The 21,930-nt window shown below is 39.5% G+C and overlaps 1 protein-coding gene across 3 annotated transcripts in view; it reads left to right on the plus strand.

Annotated features, from left to right (window-relative positions):
• The window catches only part of MFSD6 (major facilitator superfamily domain containing 6), a 41,538-nt gene that overhangs the window by 13,938 nt on the left and 5,670 nt on the right, over positions 1-21,930 (plus strand). For all 3 annotated transcript variants that reach the window (XR_007359064.2, XM_048868817.2, XM_048868818.2), the window contains exons 2-6: positions 732-2,306; positions 10,498-10,595; positions 17,698-17,859; positions 18,534-18,632; positions 21,632-21,912. Coding sequence is in view for 2 of the 3 variants with exons in the window: in XM_048868817.2 (XP_048724774.2) it covers positions 787-2,306; positions 10,498-10,595; positions 17,698-17,859; positions 18,534-18,632; positions 21,632-21,912 (2,160 nt within the window). In the remaining variant the exon portion in view is untranslated. The remainder of the gene's footprint in view (positions 1-731; positions 2,307-10,497; positions 10,596-17,697; positions 17,860-18,533; positions 18,633-21,631; positions 21,913-21,930) is intronic.

The raw sequence follows: 21,930 nt of genomic DNA on the forward strand, positions 1-21,930 counted from the left end.
TGCTACTGAGGCTTCCAACCTAATTGTGAGGATGATTTTTATGATGTAGGTACCTGCCCTCTAGGAACTAGGGGGCCTTACTTTTCTTTTTCCCAGAGATGCTGAGCAACCACAGTCCCACTGACTTCAACTGAAGTTGCAGATGCTCAGCATTTCTCAAAATTGGACTCCAGTTGGAGATCAAATAATTTTTCATAGGCCTTTAGGTGTAATGGATATGACTGGTGAAGAAGAGCTTCATATCTCATGACTTGTCCCCTGAGTCACCTCATTTTCTGTCCTTCGGTTATTTAAGCAAAACTGTAAATACTGGAGTTAGATTCTTAGGAAAGTAGATGACTTGTAGGGGGAGATTTCAAAGGCACAAATTTCAGTTAGTTGCCTAGCTCCTATTTGTGCCTTTGAAAATCTCTCCTGTAATAAATGTAAAGAATGATTATTGCAAAGAGCTACAGAACTGCTGCTGGAAGATAAATTGCTATAGTAGTGGCAGTGTCAGTCACTAAATCCACTTTTTCATGATTGCCAGTATTGTCTGGCATTATCAAAGTGAATTAACCGTTGAATACAATGTTTTTCTTTCCTCAGCTCCTGAGATATTTATGGGCAGGGCATGTAAGTAATAAAAAGAGGCTCTCTTTCTTTTATTCCTCAGTGCCTGACCTTCCATGATTGCACCCTTCCTTCTCTCTGTTGTGCTTTAACTGTAGTCTATTTTATTTGCCCTACAGGATAGCTGCAGTCATTGTGGAGAGTGTGTTGAGTATCGGATGCTTGTGGTGAGCTATGGCGGCTGATGATAAAGTTGCCATTTTAACTGATGATGAAGAAGAGCAGAAGAGAAAGTATGTGCTTGCTGATCCTTTCAATGGAATTTCCAAGGAGCAAGATCTCCAGCCCCAAAATGAAACCCCTTCAACGGAGACCACCACTGTCCCAGATGAGGAGCTAGACTGGTTAGAAAGGCACTGTGTCAAAATAAACAATGATCTTCTGATCTCCAAGGTCTTTTATTTTTTCTTTTATTCTGCATATGGCTCCCTTTACCCATTGCTTCCTGTGTATTATAAGCAGCTGGGCATGTCGCCCACTCAGAGTGGACTTCTGGTGGGCATTAGGTACTTTATTGAGTTTTGCAGTGCTCCTTTCTGGGGAGTGGTGGCAGATCGCTTTAAAAAAGGGAAAGTTGTCCTTCTCTTTTCGCTTTTATGTTGGATTTTATTTAACCTGGGGATTGGATTTGTTAGACCAGCTACCTTAAGATGTGTACCAAAGGTCCCTCCACCACCACATCCTTCCAATGCCAGCCACCTTTTAACTTCGCTGCCCCAAAATGCCACGATTTCTTCTCTACTAACTACAGCTAGTGCTACATTACAGAAGGGTCGTGGGAAGCGGGGACTGTTAGCTAACAGTCCCCCAACTTTGGAATTGTTTCCATTTTCTGCTCAGACCAGAAATGGAGACCTTGCCTTGGATAACAACAATACAAATTTTATTTCAAAGAATACCACCACTAACCCAGGACTGCCAGAAAATATGACCCACCCTACGCCACCACCTGTTGTCACCACGAAGCCAGTATCTTTTGACCATGTCATGCTGGTTTATGATCATCAAGAAGTAGAAGCTATCTTTCTACTCATTCTCTTGGTTGTCATTATAGGAGAGTTTTTCAGTGCCTCATCTGTTACCATTGTGGACACCGTGACTCTCCAATATCTTGGCAAACACAGGGACCGCTATGGCTTGCAGCGAATGTGGGGCTCTCTGGGCTGGGGACTGGCCATGCTGTCGGTGGGAATTGGTATAGACTATACCCGAATAGAAGTGATCATCGAAGGTCTGGGGTGTAAAGCTCCTGAGTACAAGAATTACAGGATTGTTTTCATAGTCTTTGGTGTACTGATGTCAGTGGCACTTATTGTGGCCACCCAGTTCAGATTCCATTATAACCACTACAAAGAAGATGAAAACAAGAGGAAGGAAGTAGAGATCCCACAGGTGGATGGAAATGCCTCCACTGAATCCTCTGATGACACCCCCAGCAGCATAAGCCAGTCTCAGTCATTCAGTTTTTGGGACCTGATGAAGCTCCTTTGCGGCATACAGTATGGGTCTGTGCTGTTCGTGGCTTGGTTTATGGGGTTTGGGTATGGGTTTGTGTTCACCTTTCTCTACTGGCACTTGGAAGACCTGAATGGTACTACAACCCTCTTTGGAGTCTGTTCTGTCTTGAGCCACGTGTCTGAGCTGACTGCCTACTTCTTTAGCCACAAGTTGATTGAACTGATTGGTCACATCAGGTAAGCAAATGACAATCACTAAAGAACTGTGCATCTGTTATTGGAGCTACGTGTCTAGAGTATTAAGTTGAGTTAGCCTCGTGTTTCTCTGTTTTAAATAGTCTCCTCCTGTGAATCTGTTTTTTTTTACTATATTTGTGCTGCTTATAAATGTGACTTCTTTTAAGTTATGCTCTTCCTGGCTGAGCTGGACCAAGAATGGTTCTGCCTGGAGATGAACAACCTCATTTATCTCTTCATTGTTGGAGAGCACCATCGGTGAAGATATCAGTATTTGCCAGCACCATCCCTAGAAGTATTTCAGGGAGTGATATTGTGTTGGTGCTAGAACACTGAACATCCAGAAATAGTGTAGTCTCTCTGATATACCAGGCAAGGTAGGAGTCCAGTGCAATAGAAACAGAAGAGGTAACATAAAGATCCCTGTAGCATTTACCCAATATTTAAAAAAGAAAAAAAAAGCTAGAAACTGGTGAAAGTTTATTATGAATTTTTTTCTAGCAAGCCTTATTTTTAATATGATCCTTTCCCCCAATTTCTGTCAAATTCCTAATGTGGCACGGTGAATTTGTAATATATTCCAGTGCTATAACTTTATATTACAAAAATGTATATAAATACCGTGAATACATTCTCTAGAGAATGGGACTAGGTTACAGTCTCTAAATTGGAGAACTCTGTTTACTGTGGATTTAAACAGTGAGGCAACACTTCTCCAAAACCACTCTTGCCCCTTGTTTTAAAGATCTCTGCCTGACCTGCGTACAGTCAGATACGTGACTGCCTGATGAAAGAAATGTCCATTTTAAACATGTATATGATGTAACTTACTCATAACACCCAAAATGTTTTCTCAGCACTTCAGTGATATTTGGCAGTGTAACCTTGAAAGGATTACTTTAAAGTGCATCCCCAATGATTTTGCTTCAAAACTCCATGATTTGTTTGAACAACAATCTATTCTGGGCTTGTTTATCTTGAAGTGTGTAATATTGTCACATCTTATGGTGGTCCCCTAAACAGAGGCAAAGCATATTATCACAAAACTGTATATGTAGTCTTGTTCCCATACCCTCTCCCAATATACCTGAGGATCCGTTATCTAGATGTCAGTGCATTTTCAACCATATGGGTCATGCAGTTTTTTGTGCATGTCCTGTTTGTTTTCAGTGAGTTGATCCCACTGTTGTCTCTCTTGACCTCAGCCAAAGGTATGTTTCAAGTGATCTCTCAAGTTACTGTGCCTGGCACTTGGGACATCAAATTTTATACCAAGTAGAGTCTTTAGGCTTTTAATTAACCTAGATCCATTATTTTAAGCAAACCAGTATACATTTTTCTGTGCTGATCACAAGATGTTCTCTCCCTTCCCTTCACTTGTTTTTATTGGTGAAGCAGGAGTTGTCATATTTTTCATATCTTTCGTCCATTGAAGTGGATTGCATAATAAGGGTAAATAGCTTTCATAACTTTAAATTTTACACATAATTAGTTAAAAAAATTTACTGGCACTTCGCAGGCAAAGGAAAAAAGAAGAGTGTAATTTAATAGCAAAAGATACTTTTCATTTTCAGCTCATAGACCATGCTGAAACCTTGAGACGGTCTCTACACCTGTAGCATGAAAATGTTTTGGTTTTGGCATGTTAAATTTGCTTTCCTCCTCTCATATGAAGTGTATTGAATATTAGCCTTATGTTATGTGACAGGCAGTAGATGGATTGCAGTCTAAAAAGATATGTATTTCTCCTCTGACATTTAAAGTGTCTGTTGAAAAAGAAACATAAATAAACTGGTGGAGTTATGAGGCATTGTGTTTTGACAAGAGGTCTTATGCCAGATGTGTGGATGTAGTACTTTCATTACTCTAGATCTAGATGCATTTGGATGGAAAAGGGAAGTGGAAGGAGTGATCATGGAAGGGAAAGCTTCCTTTTTAAGTAAAAGATTAGATTTAAGGATTATTTATTTGACAGTCCACGGCTAAATTCTATATATTGGAGGTTTTGGTAATGACATGGCCCAGGTAAGAGATACGTACGTGCCACCCGATGTCGCCAGGAAGTACCCCTTGATGGAGCTGAAGCCCTGGAATTTACATGTGTATAAATGAACAAGAGATAATAATTATATCTTGTCTGTTTGTTTGTATGCAATGTAATTGTGGAGATAATCTGGACCTGGGACTTGCTCATGTTAAATGCATAATTTTCTTTTAGGGCACAGTGACATTGAGAAATGTATAATACTCATGGAAAGAACAGTCATTAGCAAATCATAGTCAAAATGGTTTTAAATCTGGGTATGAAGCAATCGATGTTTTGCTGAACAGGAGACTGCCAGTTTTGAAGTATATCTCCTACATGCAAAATTCTTTGGAATCTACAGTTCCATAGCTCCTGGCTGCTTAGAGTACCTTTAAATACTGCTTTTTTTCATTAACCTTTGATGTTCCTAATCTTGATATCAATAGGAGTTAGTTTACACAACACCAATTATAAAGCTTTGTAGTATAATGCTCCTGTTCAACCTTGGGAGTTAAGGTCAACTCTTAATGTGAAACCTAATTTCCCCTCTTAATATTTTTCTTTATACTGCAGTAGAAGCCACAATGTGCTAGATATTGTACACACATATATAGGAAGAAATTCCCTGCCCTAAGAACCATAAAGCCTCTAGAAACATGTACGGAGTGGAGGAGTTAAAATATACAAGCAAAGTGGTCAGGGTAGTCAGTCATAGGGCTACATCAAGATACTTCCATTTCCTGGTGTTTTCAAAATGTACTTGATTATAGTACAAAAACTTAGGTTTAGCCCGTTTTCTTTCATGTGTGGTTTAAGTAGGAAAGAGAAATGGCAGGACTGTGGAAGTAAGAGAGTAAAATAGACAAGAATGGGGTGTAGACCTTGCTGCTTTTTCTCTACATTTTCCATATTAAGGATTTCTTTTTAAAAAGAAATTCCATCTCTTCTAAACTTTGATAGATATTGGGCAGAGTGTATTGCTTCACTTGACCTAAATTGCTTAGATACTAACAGTAGCTAGTGTCAGTTTAACACACGTCCCTTTATAACCACAGCCAGAACAATGAATGTATATTAACTGTTTGTCCTATTCTTTTCATATTTTAGTATTATCTGATATTTATATTTTAGTCATAGCAACTTGCAAACTGTCCGCCCCAGATGCTATCTTTCTCCACTTGCTCTTTGAACTTTGCAAAATAACGTAGACTCTTGGTCCACTGCATTAAAGCCCCTCCTCCCAAAAAGTGAAAACTAACTGGCAACGGTGAGGAGTTAATGATCCTGTATGTCAGGGGTTCTCAAACTGGGGGTCGGGATGCCTCAGGGGATCACGAGGTTATTGTATGGGGGGTTGCAAACTGTCAGCCTCCACCCCAAACCCCGCTTCACCTCCAGCGTTTATAATGGTGTTAAATATATAAAAATGTGTTTTTAATTTATAAGGGGGGGAGTCGCACTCAGAGGCTTGCTATGTGAAAGGGGTCACCAATACAAAAGTTTGAGAACCACTGCTGTATGTGATCCCCTTTGCATTGCTTTAAACACATTGACTGGTATGACTGCTTTATTTTATTTTACTTTATTTTAAGGTTACTCCACTTACTAATAAAATGAGTAGCATTAGCTTTAAACTACACTAATGCATTAGGGATGTTTAATGTATCTTATGGAAAACAGAGATAACCAGATGAGACCAGGGTTGTATGTTGTACAGCTGTACCCTTTTTTAATGGCCCAAAACAGAATATGAACAATTTTGGCACATAGAGGGTTAAGTGTCCTCAGAAACTGTGCTCTAAGGTCTCATATAATAGTGGGAGGGGAAAGGTTCCTCCCACTACACACCCAGCCCTGAAGACTTCCTAGGTCTGTTGTGAGGGAGATGCCTATGACTTTTCTATTATGGTGTAGAAAGGTCACAGCTGAAGTTGTTCTATCTTCCTTTAACCCCTACTACCAGCAAAGAAGTACACTGATGTCTTCGTATTCTTCCTTCCATTCTAAAGAATAGAAGCTCTTGCTGTAATTTTTCTGATAGCTTAGCACTAGTTCCTTCACTATCCCTCCTGCCTGACAGGGTGGGGTTAACAGTAATAAACTAGGAGAAGATGTACATGAATAGAGAGAGGAAGGGGCAGGGAAAAAGAGGTTAGGTGGAATGAAGGTATGGCATTCTTTGAACCGTCTCAATATTTTATGTCCAGATGTATCTAGAAAAGGGGTCCAAATTTCTTCAAATTGAGATAATTGCTCTCTGGCAGTGAGCACTTTTCTTTGGTTGCTAACTCAGACAGTTCTGAATACCACTGCTCTATTCTGGGCATAAGCCTACTCTTCCAGTTGCTTCCTAGTTTTTATATGCTGGCACTTAGCTATTTTGTCTGCATGTCATATGGAGGGTAGGAAGTTTAAAGCATCAGGGCCAGATTTTCAAAATAGCTCTCATTTAGGCACCTAAATTAAGTGGAAAGACTGTCAAAATTGTTTAGCACCCATTGTTCTCCTGGGGAACAGTTGGGTGATGACTAGAGCTGGGCAAAAAAATTCATGTGTATAGTGTATTGAAAAATGAAATTTTAGTTGACCAGAAACTATTAGTAAATTTGACACAAATTTGCCAAATAGTTTTGATCCCCATTTTGTTTTCCAGGCCTTAGATACCATTCACAAAATGGCAGGAGGAGGTGGTGGTGGTGGTGTACTATGAATTGTCACTGTGAATGACAATGAATAGTCATTGGGCCAGGGAAAAAGCATGAGAATGACTCTATAGACTGGTGATTAGGGTCCTCACCTAGGATGTGGGAGGACCCAAATCAAGCCCCTGCTCCACATCAGGCAGAGAGAGCAATTGAACGTGGATCTCCCACATTCCAGATGAGTGCCCTAACCACTGGACTGAAAGTTTTATAAGGAGGGCAGTGGTTTCTCCATGTGTTTTTTGTAAATCTAGCCCCTTACAAGTGCCCAAAATGGATTTTTTTCAATTTGTTGAAATTTCTCAATTTTGGTGAACCTGAACCTTCTTGGATTATTTTTTCATAACTGTCAATGAACAGAAAAATCAGTTATTCGCCCAGCTCTGCTAAACAGCTGTGTCCTAAGATATGAAAGATCATGGAAAGATGAGAAAAATTAAACAAGCAGTTGCTCAGAGATTATGATGAGGGCTCCCCAAGTACTTACTAGCTCCTGAATTCAATGGCTCAGCCCTTCTAAAAGCAGGCCACTTTTAATTGGGTGCTTAAACTTTTGACACTCAAATGTGATCATCTTGGCCATTTTGGGTTCAATTTATAAATATCTAGCTGAACGTTCTGAAAGACAAGTAAACAGGAGAACTCTGTCTGTATTCCTTACTTGATTTTTTGCTTCTGAGCTAATGGAAGCTGGCAGAAAGGAAGTGAAACTGGTGAGAAGGGATGTGAAAAGTGTGCTTACTGCATAGGGCCATTTTTCTCTTTGGGAGGAAGTTGGCAAGAAATTGTATGCACTGGAGTCAATCAAGAAAAATAGGTGAAGTTGTTGGACAGAAAGATGGTAGAGATGAATGGATGAAAGGAACAAATTCGTTGTAGCTCTCGTTCCCTACAGATTTAATCTCCCTACCCTACTTTGCCTGTTGATGTCCGGCCTTGCCATTGCTCCCCATTTTCTGCTCTAAGTGATGCTTCAGTGTTACTATCCTGGCGACACACATCAGCTATCGACCCCCTCTAACGCCATGCCATACCTGTGGAAGCATAGAGTCCGGAGCCAGCCTGTTGGGGTGTCTGGTAAGACTTTCTGCAACAATACATGAATTATCGTAAGGTATAAAATATTAAGAACTTTGCAAATCTGGGCATTATTGCAGAAAGCACAGGCTTACCTGATCCCAGTAGGCTGACTCCAGTGTAGTTACGTTTGAGTAGTGATATCATGAGCAAAGTGGCCTTTGTCTGAGTGGAAGCCAGTAAGACTGAACATCATGGGACCTCTTCAAAAAAAATTTTAAAAATACTGCATTTGTATTCGCACTTTCCATCTTAGATTTTTCAAAGTTTCTTAACATTGATTTAAGCTTCACAATACTTGAGTGAAATAGGAAATCATTAGCCCAGTTTTACACATGGTAAATTGAGGCACGAAGCAATTAAATGGCTTTGCTAAGAGTGCATAGTGAGCTTGAGGTTGTGGAAAAAATAAAGCCCTGATATTCAGAGACTCAGGCCTGTGCCTTAACCTCCAGGCCAACTTTTCCTTTTTAATTTTCCTGTGTTTCTATCCTGAGTAGCCCTCGTACCTTGGTTATTTAAGAGATGCAGTGCATCATTCTAAGATTAGGGTTTTTTTTAAATATCTGTGGGTCACCTTGAACGTTCTACAGTTGCTCCCACTTGGAACAGGTCCACTAGAAACCTGCAAGTTGAATAACAAGATCTTTTACAAAACACCTGAGTGCAGATCAGTAAATACTGCAGTCTCATCTTTGCCCTGTAGGGAGGTATAATAAGCAGAGTGCTAAAAGAGAGGTTGAAATAAAGAGCCAGAAATAACCTTTAAAAAAAAAAATCAGAAAAGTTATTGTAAAGTTAGGTGAACCTGGTACGTGTCAAATGCAAACCAGGGAGGAAGTTAACGTTGCCCCTCTATGTATGGACGGATGGTAAGGGGGGTTTAGTCACGTTCCTCTTCCTTTCTGATTTTACAGCTTGCATTTCCTGGCAGTAATGGACAACAAGGGAAAGTGACTTGTCGCTAATTTAAACTAATTTAGTCTGTTATCCAAATCTACCTCTTTCCCTGGTCCTGGAAAAGAGATGATTTATCTCCTCCTACTAGAATGTTTCCTTTTTAGAGCCACAGGAAAGATACGATGCATAACAAAGGCTGCTTCTAGGAATGCTAGTTTAGCTTGGTGAGGAAGAAGCAATTGGGTTGAAGCCTGAAGTCAGGAAAGGAGAGAGGATGTTTGGTTAAATAGTATGATGAGAAAATGAACTGGGAAAACTGGACTTGAGCTTTCTGGTCACCAGTTATTTTAAAACCTGACTCGTAACCTCTTGCTTCCAAACTGGATTGTCCTGTTGAAAACTAGACAAGTGACAACAGTAGCATTGTCACTACATGGAGTATGTATTGTTTTTTGTGGAAGAGTACATATTTCAGAGAAGTAGTGAACTGGATGCAACTTCTGGAATGCTAACTTTACATCAGCATGGATTAAATAAATTCCTATAATAATATGGACCTATACTCATCTTAAACTGTACAGCTCTGTTACTAATTACAGGACATGATGATGTCTGAATCGTTGAGGCATTTAAAAAGGCTGGTGTGAGGTTTGATGGAAACCATATTCTCTCTAAAATATAATGCAGTAGGACAGTACATAAAATGAGAATAGACATTACCTAGTCAGAAGCTCAGAGGGTCTATTAACCCTAGACAGAAACATCCCTCTACTTAGGATTAATTTGTTTTCCATTAGCGGTTTGAAAAGAATTCTCCTGGGGTTTTGTTTAAATTTAATCAATCACATTTTTATTTTTAACTTGGAAGAAGGTTAACTGCAGGCCTGCAGAGTGGGAGGAGGTTGCGTTTAGGTGTGGGATCTTTGTAAAGGAAGATTTTTGAGTTAGAAATTGTTACATGTGAGCACACACTTCCTTGTGCTGCATTTCACATTCTTATTAGGATTTAGAAAGCAATCCAGTATATTTAGAAAGCAATCCAGTAATATACAAGACATGAAGAAAAGGAGTACTTGTGGCACCTTAGAGACTAACCAATTTATTTGAGCATGAGCTTTCGTGAGCTACAGCTCACTTCATCGGATGCATACCGTGGAAACTGCAGCAGACTTTATATATACACAGAGAATATGAAACAATACCTCCTCCCACCCCACTGTCCTGCTGGTAATAGCTTATCTAAAGTGATCATCAGGTTGGGCCATTTCCAGCACAAATCCAGGTTTTCTCACCCTCCACCCCCCCACACAAATTCACTCTCCTGCTGGTAATAGCTCATCCAAACTGACCACTCTCCAAGTTTAAATCCAAGTTAAACCAGAACGTCTGGGGGGGGGGGGGGGGTAGGAAAAAACAAGAGGAAATAGGCTACCTTGCATAAGACATGACATGGCATACAACTGTGTTTCTTCCTTCCTCCCTTTAGAGTGCTCTATATTGGCCTTGCCTGTAATACAGCTCGCTACATTTATATCTCCTATCTGGAAAATGCCTGGACTGTTCTCCCTATGGAAGTACTTCAAGGTAAGATGATGCAGTTATGATCTTATAGTATAAAGCGAGCCACTTAAATTATTCATGTTGCCATCTGAGCTGTGATTAAGAGAAAGTCCAGTAGCTCTTTGCTTCTGACTATAAATATCCCAAAACACTTTATGGTTTCATAAATTTTGACAGTGGTCGTCATGGAAAAGGTTTGACGTCAGGAGGTTGGTTCTGCGGTTGATCTGCACACTGTTCTGTTTGTTGATCCAAACAGATCTGTTTGAGATCAACACGCCCTATAACTAAACAAAGAGACAGGAGCATGAGCTGAATGCACACCTGCATGTGCTGTTTGGTTACTGGAGTCCTTAAGCTTCTTTATATCTATTACATGCAAAAAATCAACATGATTGAAAGACAACAGTTAAAAAGAATGGATTTATGTTTGTGCTAACCTTTTTTTTTTTTTTTTTTAATGCCCTAGCCACCAAAGAAAATGTTCTGGAACATCCTCTCTGTTCAATTTTTCTGCAATTGTTTTTCAGTGGTGTTCTGTGATTTATAGCTTAAGCTATTGTAACCTGACAGGAACTTAGGTTTCAACAAAGCCCTGTATGTGCTTGCAAGACCAGGCAAGCCTTTTAGTTTTACTTTTTATTCAAATCAATTACTTACAGAGCCATTATTTTAAATTAGAGATATTAATGATGTATGTGGTCTGTGCAGAAGCATCATTTTGAGTCTTGCTGTCAGATGAAAAATCATATTTTTTAAAAAGACCTTAGCTGTGTTACTAAAAGCATATTAGATTACTGTAATTCAGATTTACTTTCTATATAGATTTACTTTCTACCATTTATACTCTTAATTTACTGTAGCATGCAACACCGTTCAAAAAAAGATCACACCTCACCATATTACCATTTTTGAGGTGGTTCTAATCTGAGATCTAGATTACTTGACTCTCCCATTCAAAGTGAGCAACATCCGATGAGTCACTACAAGTTGTGGTATTAATGAGCCTTCTGTTTTGATCTAGTGCTTCTGGTTTCCAAAAGTTTTTTTTTTAATTATATACATCACATGAGTGCATTTTAATGTAGTAATTCAAAATTTTTGATTTGGTAAGTGTCTTATCACAATATGCTCTAACAGTGTTTCCAGTGCCTAATGACTTTTCTGTAGAATTACATATTTAGCAGAACTGATAGAGTAAAATATGGCAAACTTGTGCTGTTTATTACCTAGGGTGGGATTTGGAATTTGTGATTCCTGAAGTTCTCTACGTAAAACTGTTTCATTTATTGGTCTCTGATTGTCAAATCAAAGTAAATGAAATACTTGTATGTAATGGTGGATAAGTTAATTTTAAAGAAGATTAAATGTTTAATTATCATAAAATTAGAAATGTACAATTGAATTTCTAGATAAGAATTCAAGGCCACCACAGGGCATGGAGGGCATGGAGAGATTTCTAGAAGAGACTGTGCAAACTGCATCTATTGATTTGTAATTTTAACCATGCAGCAGTTTTGTTGTTCTCAGTGTATTTCAAGTTCATGAGAGCTGCTCAAGCACAGCATCTTAAGACAGAAAATTAGAGGAGTTTATTTTACACTTATTTCCTAATGAAAGAGTTTGGAAACCATAAGCCTTGTTTGTTCACAAATGCATGGTTATATGAAAATAAGGGGTTGGATTAACTTGGATTGCTAGAAGTTTCAAGGCTGCCTGCCAAATGAGTGTCTGTGGGGTGTAAATACAATGCTGCATGTTTTCATTCTCCAATCATGCAAAGACATGAATTAATGTAACCTGTCTCCAATTCTTGTCAGGTTACAGTAGAGCATTCAGTAGCTTAAATTATAAGTTCAGAAAGTCATTGAAAAATATAACAAAGAAAGGATGTTCCAGAACATTTTCCTTGGTGGCTAGAGCATTTTAAAAAAAAAAAAGGTTAAAACAAGCATAAATCCACCCCCCCCTTAACTGTTGTCTTTCAAACATGTTGACTTTTTGCATTTAATAGATATAAAGAAGCTTAAAAGCCCCATCAATCACTTTTCTGTCTCAATACAGTGACTGTAGTTTTAACACTAAAATACTCAGGCCATGTCGTTTTCAAAACAATGGGCTGAACTCTATTCTGGGAAAGAATTTTTCCCAGTATAAAATTACCTCATCTGTCTAATAGCAGCCATTCTAAATTGACCGGCTGGGTGATGAGACTAATGACCTGAAAATATCAATTTTAAAGATATGGAGCTGTTACAAAGTGGCAACTGGCTAAAAAGCTCCAGAAATGAGTACCAGGACCAGTCTTGCTTTCCTTTTGCACGTGAAGCTCCAGTTTAAGTTAGCAAAGATGGTTACTTCTGTGGAGTAAATAATGTTGGAGAGGGAGGGATGGTTTATTCACCACAGTTCTATTAGACAGGCTATGATACTAAAATCTTTTCCTTTTACGCTATCAGAATTAGTTTGAAAGCTCTTTATATAGGCGCTGACCATCTGGTTATATAAAGGTTATAATTTGATTGTGACTCTTCAAGGAGGAGCAATGGACAGTTACGATCTGAGAAACAATGCCAGATTTGTCCCAATAGAATAGTTAACGGACATAAAATGGTACAGTCCTCACAAAGACCAGCCAAGACAGAACAGGTCTCTTCTTGCCTGCTTTATGTGCCTTCTGCTGTAGAGCTTCCTTTGTATGTCAGGATTGTGTAACAGTGGAATGGGGTCCCAGAATCAATTTGTGGCTATTTTAAACAGCTAGGTAGGAGAGTCAGAGTATATGTATCTGAATCCCTAAGGGAGAGAGGGGTATGTGGGTAATTAATAAAATATTTTTCCTTTTTTGTTTGGATGAATTACATCCCATAAAATATCCATGCTCTAAAACTTAGTTTGCTAGAGGTTAGCATGAGTAGAAAACTTCAATGTAAATTGTTACTGTAGATCTTGTGTCCAAAGAGATGCCAGTGGCTAAAGCAAGACAGTGTATTTGATTTTTGATTTATATTTCACATGGACAGTCTCTCTTGAAACATTTAACTCGTTCTAATCCTATATAGATGCCCATCACAAAAAACAAATGACTTAGTAACACACAGAAAATAAAAAGCAAACTTCTTCCTATTTGGCTCTAAAGGGATTAAGTTCATTTTGAAGGGAATTAAAAACTCCAGACACTTCTCTGGACCCTATTGTTCTAGACTTGGGGGGGGGGGGGTGTTTTTAATATTGTAGCCTTTGTTTTCCTTACCAAATAAATGAGCATGGTACTCAAATTATTAAAAGTACACCAGAAATGTTTTGGATTTGCCACGTTTTAACTTGATGATTAATATTTTATTCTCTTTTGTAATTGACAGTCTGAGTGCATTACATAAGCTTTTAAGTGATTTCCTTAATCAGCATATGACATAGTTTTTGAAAAACTGAATCACCCTTGTTTGTTTACGCCTTTAAATTGGGGATCAAGAAGATGATAGTTACTTTCTACTTAAAATGAAATCAGTCGGGAATCTCATCAGTATGTACCCAGTAGGTTTTTCAAAATTATTACTTTTTAAATTTTTGGACCCATATATACTGTAAAAAGTAGTCTGAAAATCATTCAGCATGTCTGGCATAAGTTGTCTTTCAATAAGCTTGATGTGTTATAAGTAAGGACAGACTCACAATTGAAAAATTATTTCTAGATGTGTACTTAATCATGGTGTGTTCTGTAATCTGCTGACTAATCCTCTGTTACTAAATTTCCTGAAGCTCCCACATATTTTTGTTGTAACTTATCTAAATCAGACTTTTTGCAGAGAGAGAAAAATAAACATAGAACTTTCTAGCCATCAAATAGGCTCCTAACCAGAAGATCAGTTCCAGTATATTGCCATTCATTAAATGAATACTATGTAATCTTGTATGTCAGTATGCCACCTACAGATTTATTACCCTTATCTTATTTAATTTAGTTTATGTGGCTGTTCAGTCTATGCTGATCAGCAGTTGCAGAACCAGACTGTCTCTCCCTGATGCTGGTTAATAAATCAGGTACATAGGACTGATCCCTGTTGGTTAAATCATCCATTGTCCAAACCATTTTTCTAAGCTAGCAATTGGGCAAATGCTAGCAATGGCTAGTCAAGGGATGAGGGCTGTGACTATATTTAAATCCACCCAACCTTGAAAAAATATCAACAGCCAACCCATGAGGGTTGTTTGTTTTTTTTAAAGCAGAACCACATTAAAATAGCTTTAGGTGTGTTCACCATGTAACTCTCTACAAAATTGCCATTTTATTCTTGCCTCCTGCCCCAAATTCAGGATTTCAAATTGAGGCTGCAGATAGCAACCTTCCCCTCTCCCTGACTGCTGATAATTGGTGGGTTTTTTTTGTTTTTTTCTTTGCTCCATGACATCTGACCACTATGTTCTGCCTTAGGCAAAATTGTCTCTGCATCTTCTGATTTTCCATGGTAAGAAAAAAAAATAATAAAGGCAACCAAAATGTATTATATGCATTATTTAGATATGAAAGGACCTCTACCACTGTTAGCAATGGAAACTGGTGATGTCTGACTGCTGGTGGGAAAAAATGATTTGTCATGGCACACTTAGTGAGAGCAGACTTACAACAGTGGAAGAAATCCTGTTGTGTCCAATTCAAAACAGCATAAGCAAAGCTTACTGTACCTTGCCAAACCCTGAGGAACCTCTGTGGTCTGTCAGCCAAGATCTCCCAAAGCCAAGTGCAAATGCAAAGTGAGTAGTGCCAAGAGTTTGGAAAGAATTGATTTTGAGGTGGTTCTTAGAATATGCTTTCATTTTATTTTTTTAAACAGTTTGATTTCCATAGTGGTATGTCTGTGTAGATGTAAGGATTAGCCTTTGAACTCCTTCCAATGCGGCAGTAATGTTAAGGTCTTTCTACATTTAAAACATATATCACCATAACTGTGTCAGTCATGAGGTGTGAAAAAACCACACTCCCTAAGAGAAGGGCCAGACTGACAACACCACTGATGTAGATGCAGCAGTGCCAGCAGAAGAGTGCTTCTGCTGGCATAGCTATCGTTATTTAGGGAGTTGGTGTTCCGACCCTAGCAGAACTCCTTGTACTGTAGGCGTACACTGTGCCTAAACTACAAGGCTGTGCTGGCAGCTATAGCTAGGCCAGCACAGGCTCAGTATTGCAAACCTAGCCTAAGAAACATTGACAATGAGCCAGTCTTAGGGTTTGTGAAGCCCCCAGCTACTCTCATGAGGAGGAGGAGCTATTGACAGAAAATGGGTTGTTGCTAGGACTGTCAAGCGATTGAAAAAATTAATTGTGATTAATAGCACTGTTAAACAATAATAGAATACCATTTATTTAAATATTTTGGATATTACAACATAGAATCCAAAGTGTACAGTGCTCACTTTATATTTATTTTTTAATTACAAAAGTTTGCACTGTAAAAAAGAAAATAAATAGTATTTTTCAGTTCACCTAATACAAGTACTGTACTGCAGTCCCTTTATCATGAGAGCTGAACTTACAAATGTGGAATTATGTACAAAAAATAACTGCACTTGAAAACAAAACTATGCAAAACTTTAGAGTCTACAAGTCCACTCGGTCCTACTTCTTGTTCAGCTAATCACTCAGACAAACAAGTTTGGTTACAATTTGCAGGAGATAATGCTGCCCGCTTCTTGTTTACAATGTCACCTGAAAGTGAGAACAGGCATTTGCACGGCGCTGTTATAGCCAGTGTCGCAAGCCTGTCCTTAGGATTTATGGGGTCCTACGCAGTATTATTAAACTGGTGCCCTATGCCTGACCACGGCCTGGGCGGGGAGGGACAAGGCAGCAAAGGATACAGAGCTGCCCAGCCTGCCTCACGGTGATGGAGAGTCACCGTTCCCTTCAGAGACCCCTTTACCCTCTCCCTCATGCAGAATGCATGGTACCAGCACATTCGGTTCAGTGAAGACGGCCTTTACCTAAGGAGACTGTAATGCGCACTGGGAGCCGACCCGCTCTTATCTGCTGTCATGGGTGGTGGGTGAAGCTGCTCCTTGGGCAGGCTAGCTCCCCAGCCCACCTCTTCTGCCTGTGGCCCCACCATACTCTACCACTGTTCTGCCCCAGACCCCGCCTCACTCCACCCAGCCCTTGCCCTCTCCCCACTGTCTCCCTCTGCTCTTCCCTCCCCCACCTTGCTCACCTCCTTTCAGCCAAATCCCTGAACCCAAATGAAGTGAAATATATGGCAGAATGCGGATAAAACAGAACAAGAGACATACAGTTCTCCCCCAAGGAGTTCAGTCACAAATTTAATTAACGCATTATTTTTTAAGTAGTATAAGAATGGTGGCCAAAGCATAAAGGTACATATGAATGTTTAGCACATCTGGCATGTAAATACCTTGCAATGCCAGCTACAAAACTGCCATACGAACGCCTGTTCTCACTTTCAGGTGACATTGTGAACAAGAAGCGAGAAGCATTATCTCCTGCAAATTGTAACCAAATTTGTTTGTCTGAACGATTGGCTGAACAAGAAGTAGGTCTGAGTGGACTTGTAGGCTCTAAAGTTTTGCATTGTTTTGAGTGCAGTTATGTAACCAAAAAAAAAATCTACATTTATAAGTTACACTTTCACGATAATGAGATTGTATGAGGTGAATTGAAAAATTCTTTTATCATTTTTACAGTGCAAATATTTGTAATAAAAAATATAAAGTGAGCACTGTACACTTGTATTCTGTGTTGTAATAAAAATCAATCTATTTGAAAATGTAGAAAAACATCAAAAATTAATAAATTTCAATTGGTACTCTATTATTTAACAGTGCGATTAATCATGATTTTTAAAAAACGCTATTAATTTTTTTGAATTAATCGCGTGAGTTAACTGAGATTGACAGCCCTAGTTGTTGCATCTCTAGGCAGGTTGGGCATCACAGAAAAAATGGAAAGCTGTGTTATTTTATGAAAGACTGATTTATACTTTAGAGGAACATGGTTGACTTTAGTACTTTAATAAACACTTCCTTCCCAGGACATTTAACTGCTGCTGTCAACTAATAAATGAAAACAGATCATGATAGCATACTTAGTGCTTTCTAAAATGTTTCCTCTCCATAGGTGTAACCCATGCAGCCATATGGGCAGCTTGTATTTCATATCTTAGTGCTGCAGTGCCTCCAGAATTAAGAACTTCAGCTCAGGGGATTCTACAAGGTCTCCACTTAGGTCTGGGCAGAGGCTGTGGGGCTATGATCGGTGGGGTTTTGGTCAACTATCTTGGTAAGCAAACATTTTATTTAAGTGTGATTGCAGTTTCTTAGTAGTGCAGCAAAACTGGACTAAAAGCACATGTACACTTCATGTATTGCTAATGATGCCATATTTGTTACCCTCAATCACATAAAAATCTATTTAGACACATGTAGATGTTGTACACTGATTATATGTGTATGTGTTTGTAATGTTATGCCTTGAATTTTTAGTACTATGTGAGCAAATCCACTCCTAAGCACTGCCCTGTCCTCAGCTAGACAGCAGGATGAATCCTTCATCAGATGACCAGTGACTGTTCACTACTCTGTGGTTGTCATGCAACCTCTGCACACTCAATTGAGAAGTGAAAGCATAATTTGTTTAGAGTCTGTGTAAAATAACCTGCTGCTGAAAGTGCTGCTGAAAGTGAGTGGAGTGAGTAAATAACCTAATGAGAGTTTGATCTTGGGTGGACTCTGATGTGGTATCCTGAGTAGATCAAGAGGACTGTTCATCCACAAAGAGATTGGCAGAAGATCATAGAGAATGGGCTGCCATGTTGCAAACCTCCAGCAATGGAGATGCCATATAAAAAGAAAGAGAGTTTACATGGGATATTAAGCAGTGAATGAAGTCATCACAAATATCTGTCTTTTCCTGTATTACCTAAACAAATGCTCTAAAAATAATTCTCATTACAGGGGCTGCAGCAACATTCAGGGGGATAGGAATGGCCTGTTTAGTGATCCTACTACTCTTTGCATTAATCCAGTGGCTAGCTGTTCCTGATGAAAAAGAAGGTAAATAGTCAGGTCAACGAGACCAAGACTGTTCCTGTGTTCTGATGATAACTCGAGACAGTGTGTGACATTTGAGATATGTGGTCATAATACAGGCAAACTAGCCCAGAATCATTCCCCAGGAGCTGTGACATTATTTTTTTCATTAACCCTATATATTATTATTTTTACAGACCAAAAATAAACCTGTTTCATAGAGATGAAAAATAATAAGCAAACACTTAGTGTCTTTTACCCAAATGTTATTTTTATTCCATACTAAAACCCAGGTAGATCTGAAGTTCATTTTTCTTTATCCTAAAAATACAAGGGTTGTCCTTTAGTAGTTCTTGAGTTGCCTGTGTTTAAGAATGTTCAAATATTTGTTTTTCCTTTATCACTTGAACACAGGTGGAAGAAATTATGGCACAAAAGAGAAACTTGGACGGGATAATCGCTGTTTCTATTGCATATGGAGTACATGTGTGAGCCTCCCAAATGGATTCATATTTTTCTCTTGGGCCATAGTTCTCTAGAATTTAATATTCCAGTTATTGTATTTCCTTCTGCATCTGTGTACTTGTTTGAAAATCTTAAACATAAATCTTGCATCCACTTAAACATAAGCCTAATTTTAAGCATTGTAATAGTCTCATTGATTTAAATGGGATTACTCACATGAGTAATCACATGAGTTTAGCTAAGCATGTGCTTAATGGTTTGCCATTTCAGTCCCTGAAGTATTTTACTTGTTAGTATTTTATTTAAGCTTTCTTTTGAAAATGTCTGAGGAAAAAATAGGATATTTTACCTCTAGACTGTTTTACATGGCACAGAGCTATTGCTCAAAAAATCTAGCCCACTTATTTTATTACTTGTTTATATATAGAAATGTCCTGCAGCAATCCAGAATCTTTAGGGCACAGTGTGTTAGGCAATAAATCACTGCATTGATCAGATATTTCTGAGTAAGCTGTCGGTCCTTCATCAGTTGAGACTGAGCCGATCACAACACGTCTTTCAATCTTCTCTCGCTCTGGCCATCCTTTGCCATGCTTGTCCATATCTCCTTGTTAAGAAATCATCCCACCTCTTTGGAGGCCGACCGCGTGGTCATTTCTGTTCTCATGGATACCACTCGGATGAAGCTATGGTCCATCTATTGTTGCTGAGTCGGGCCACATGTCCCACACACCACATTTTGCTGAGCCTATTTTCAACAACGTCTCGCACTCCAGACTGCTGCGTAATTATTTCATTGGGGATGTGATCGCCAAGCGAAATGCCCAAAAATGTTCGTTCCATCGCCCTCTGTGTGACAGTTCATGTTCTTCGATCTTTGTCAGCGACCATGTTTCGCTGCCATATAACATCACTGGAAGCACGGTCAAGTTAAAAAGATTCGCACGAGTTGTTCTGCTGATCTTTCCTTGGAGGATGTCCTTGATGTCATTGAATGCGCACCATCCAGCTTTTTTTCTGTGCGACAGTTCGCCTTTCTGATGGTGGCGCATGTTGACTTCTTGGCCCAGATAAACGTATTTATCAACCTTTTGGATCTGCTCTCCTCCAAGAGTTATTTGGGTTCTTGGCAGAACATCTGATCTCATGTATTTCATTTTCGACTGGTTCATTTTTAATCCAACTTGACTACTTTTCACGTTCAGTTCTTTAAGCATTCTCTCAAGCTGGGCGGTATTTTCGGCTATCAGCACTATATCATCTGGGAACCTGAGATAGTTTAGCCGCTCGTCGTTGATATTAATCCTGCCTTTATAAGCTTCAAAAAACCCATCTAAAGAGAGGTGTCTCACTTAGGCATTTGCAGTGCTCGCCTAGCCACCTGATACTTGTCACTGAGGTTACAGGTGCGGCTCTTCTGTCTTTCTGACGGCTCGATTGAAAACAGTCCTTTTCAAATCAAAAGTAAAACTGTGATAGAGCCACAGTCTTAACTGTGTACATACAATAGAAGCGTGTGCAAGGGGGGAACAGCACAATTCTTACTGCCAAGGCTATGAGGCACCTCACCACCACCTGCCCTTAGCATGAGGGAGCTTTGCCTGTGCTGGCTGGGGCTCAGCTCCCTGAAGCCACCAGCCTCTGGCAACGCAAGCTCTCGCTTCCAGGCTCCGCAGGCCTCGCTGCCTCTGTACCTGTTAGAGATAAGTGCCCACCAATGCCCGAATCCTCCCTGTGGAGGGTGCAGCCCCTGTTCCACTGAGCACTCTCTGGACTTGTAGATCCTCTATTCCCAAAGGAACAATATGCTCCAGCTTGTAAAATTCAACCCAGGATTCCCACTTTGCTTAACACCTCAGCACTTAGTGATAGCTACATAGTGAACACACAAATACGTGTGTTATCAAAGAACAGAGATTCAAGTGACAGTGAGTAAGCATATTGAAAACAAATGGTTACATCTAAAATAAAATCATAACATGCCTTGGAGACATTGAACTTAACTAACAAGGCATTGCCTTGTCTTACCCCTAAACAGGATAACTCCTGCTGTTTGTTTTTTCCTTCAGCCCGTGTGATCTATTGATTAGCATTTTGCTCAGACTGCAAACAGGTGTTTATTGTGAAAGATACAATAGTCCGATTGCCTATGACAGGCCAGAGTGAGATAAGCATCTCTTCCCCCCTGCCTGCCAGGATTATGTGGATTACCTTTTGGTGGTCTGTCTTAACTCGCACACCTAAAGAACATAATTTTCAGTGTATATGCATAACTCCACATATTTTCCATACATACCTCTCACAATGATTACTTAATGACCAGTGTGACCTGGGCTTTCATTAGAGACCTTACATGACATTCTTTTGGTGAGCCCAGAGGAATCCCTGTACCCACTGCCAGTTGGCATCAAGAGGTCCTTGAATCACAGTGAGGGAACAGAGTAATTCTTAGTGTATTGCAAAGCATGTTTGTGTATGTTCATGTTCAGTGCTTTGATTCTCCATTTCCTTGTAATGATCATTGACTTCATTGATGATTATGTTGCCCTACACTTTAGAGAAGACAATGCTGGCAGAAAGGATCCCAGTGCCTTCCAGCCCTGTTCCTATAGCAACCATCGACCTCATACACCAACAGTCAGAAGATATCATGCCTCGAACTGAGCCCAGACTTCCTCCCAAGAAAACGAAGCATCAAGAAGAACAGGAAGACGTGAACAAGCCCGCGTGGGGGATCAGTTCTTCTCCCTGGGTTACTCTGGCTTACGCTGTCTATCAAATAAAGGAGATGGTAGAGCTGTCTAAAAGCAATCTGATGCCTGAAAACCAGCCTTTGCAGGTAACCCGCTTTAATATG

The sequence above is a fragment of the Caretta caretta genome, chromosome 11 (genome assembly GCF_965140235.1).
Source record: "Caretta caretta isolate rCarCar2 chromosome 11, rCarCar1.hap1, whole genome shotgun sequence".
Classification (NCBI taxonomy): Eukaryota; Metazoa; Chordata; order Testudines; family Cheloniidae; genus Caretta; species Caretta caretta.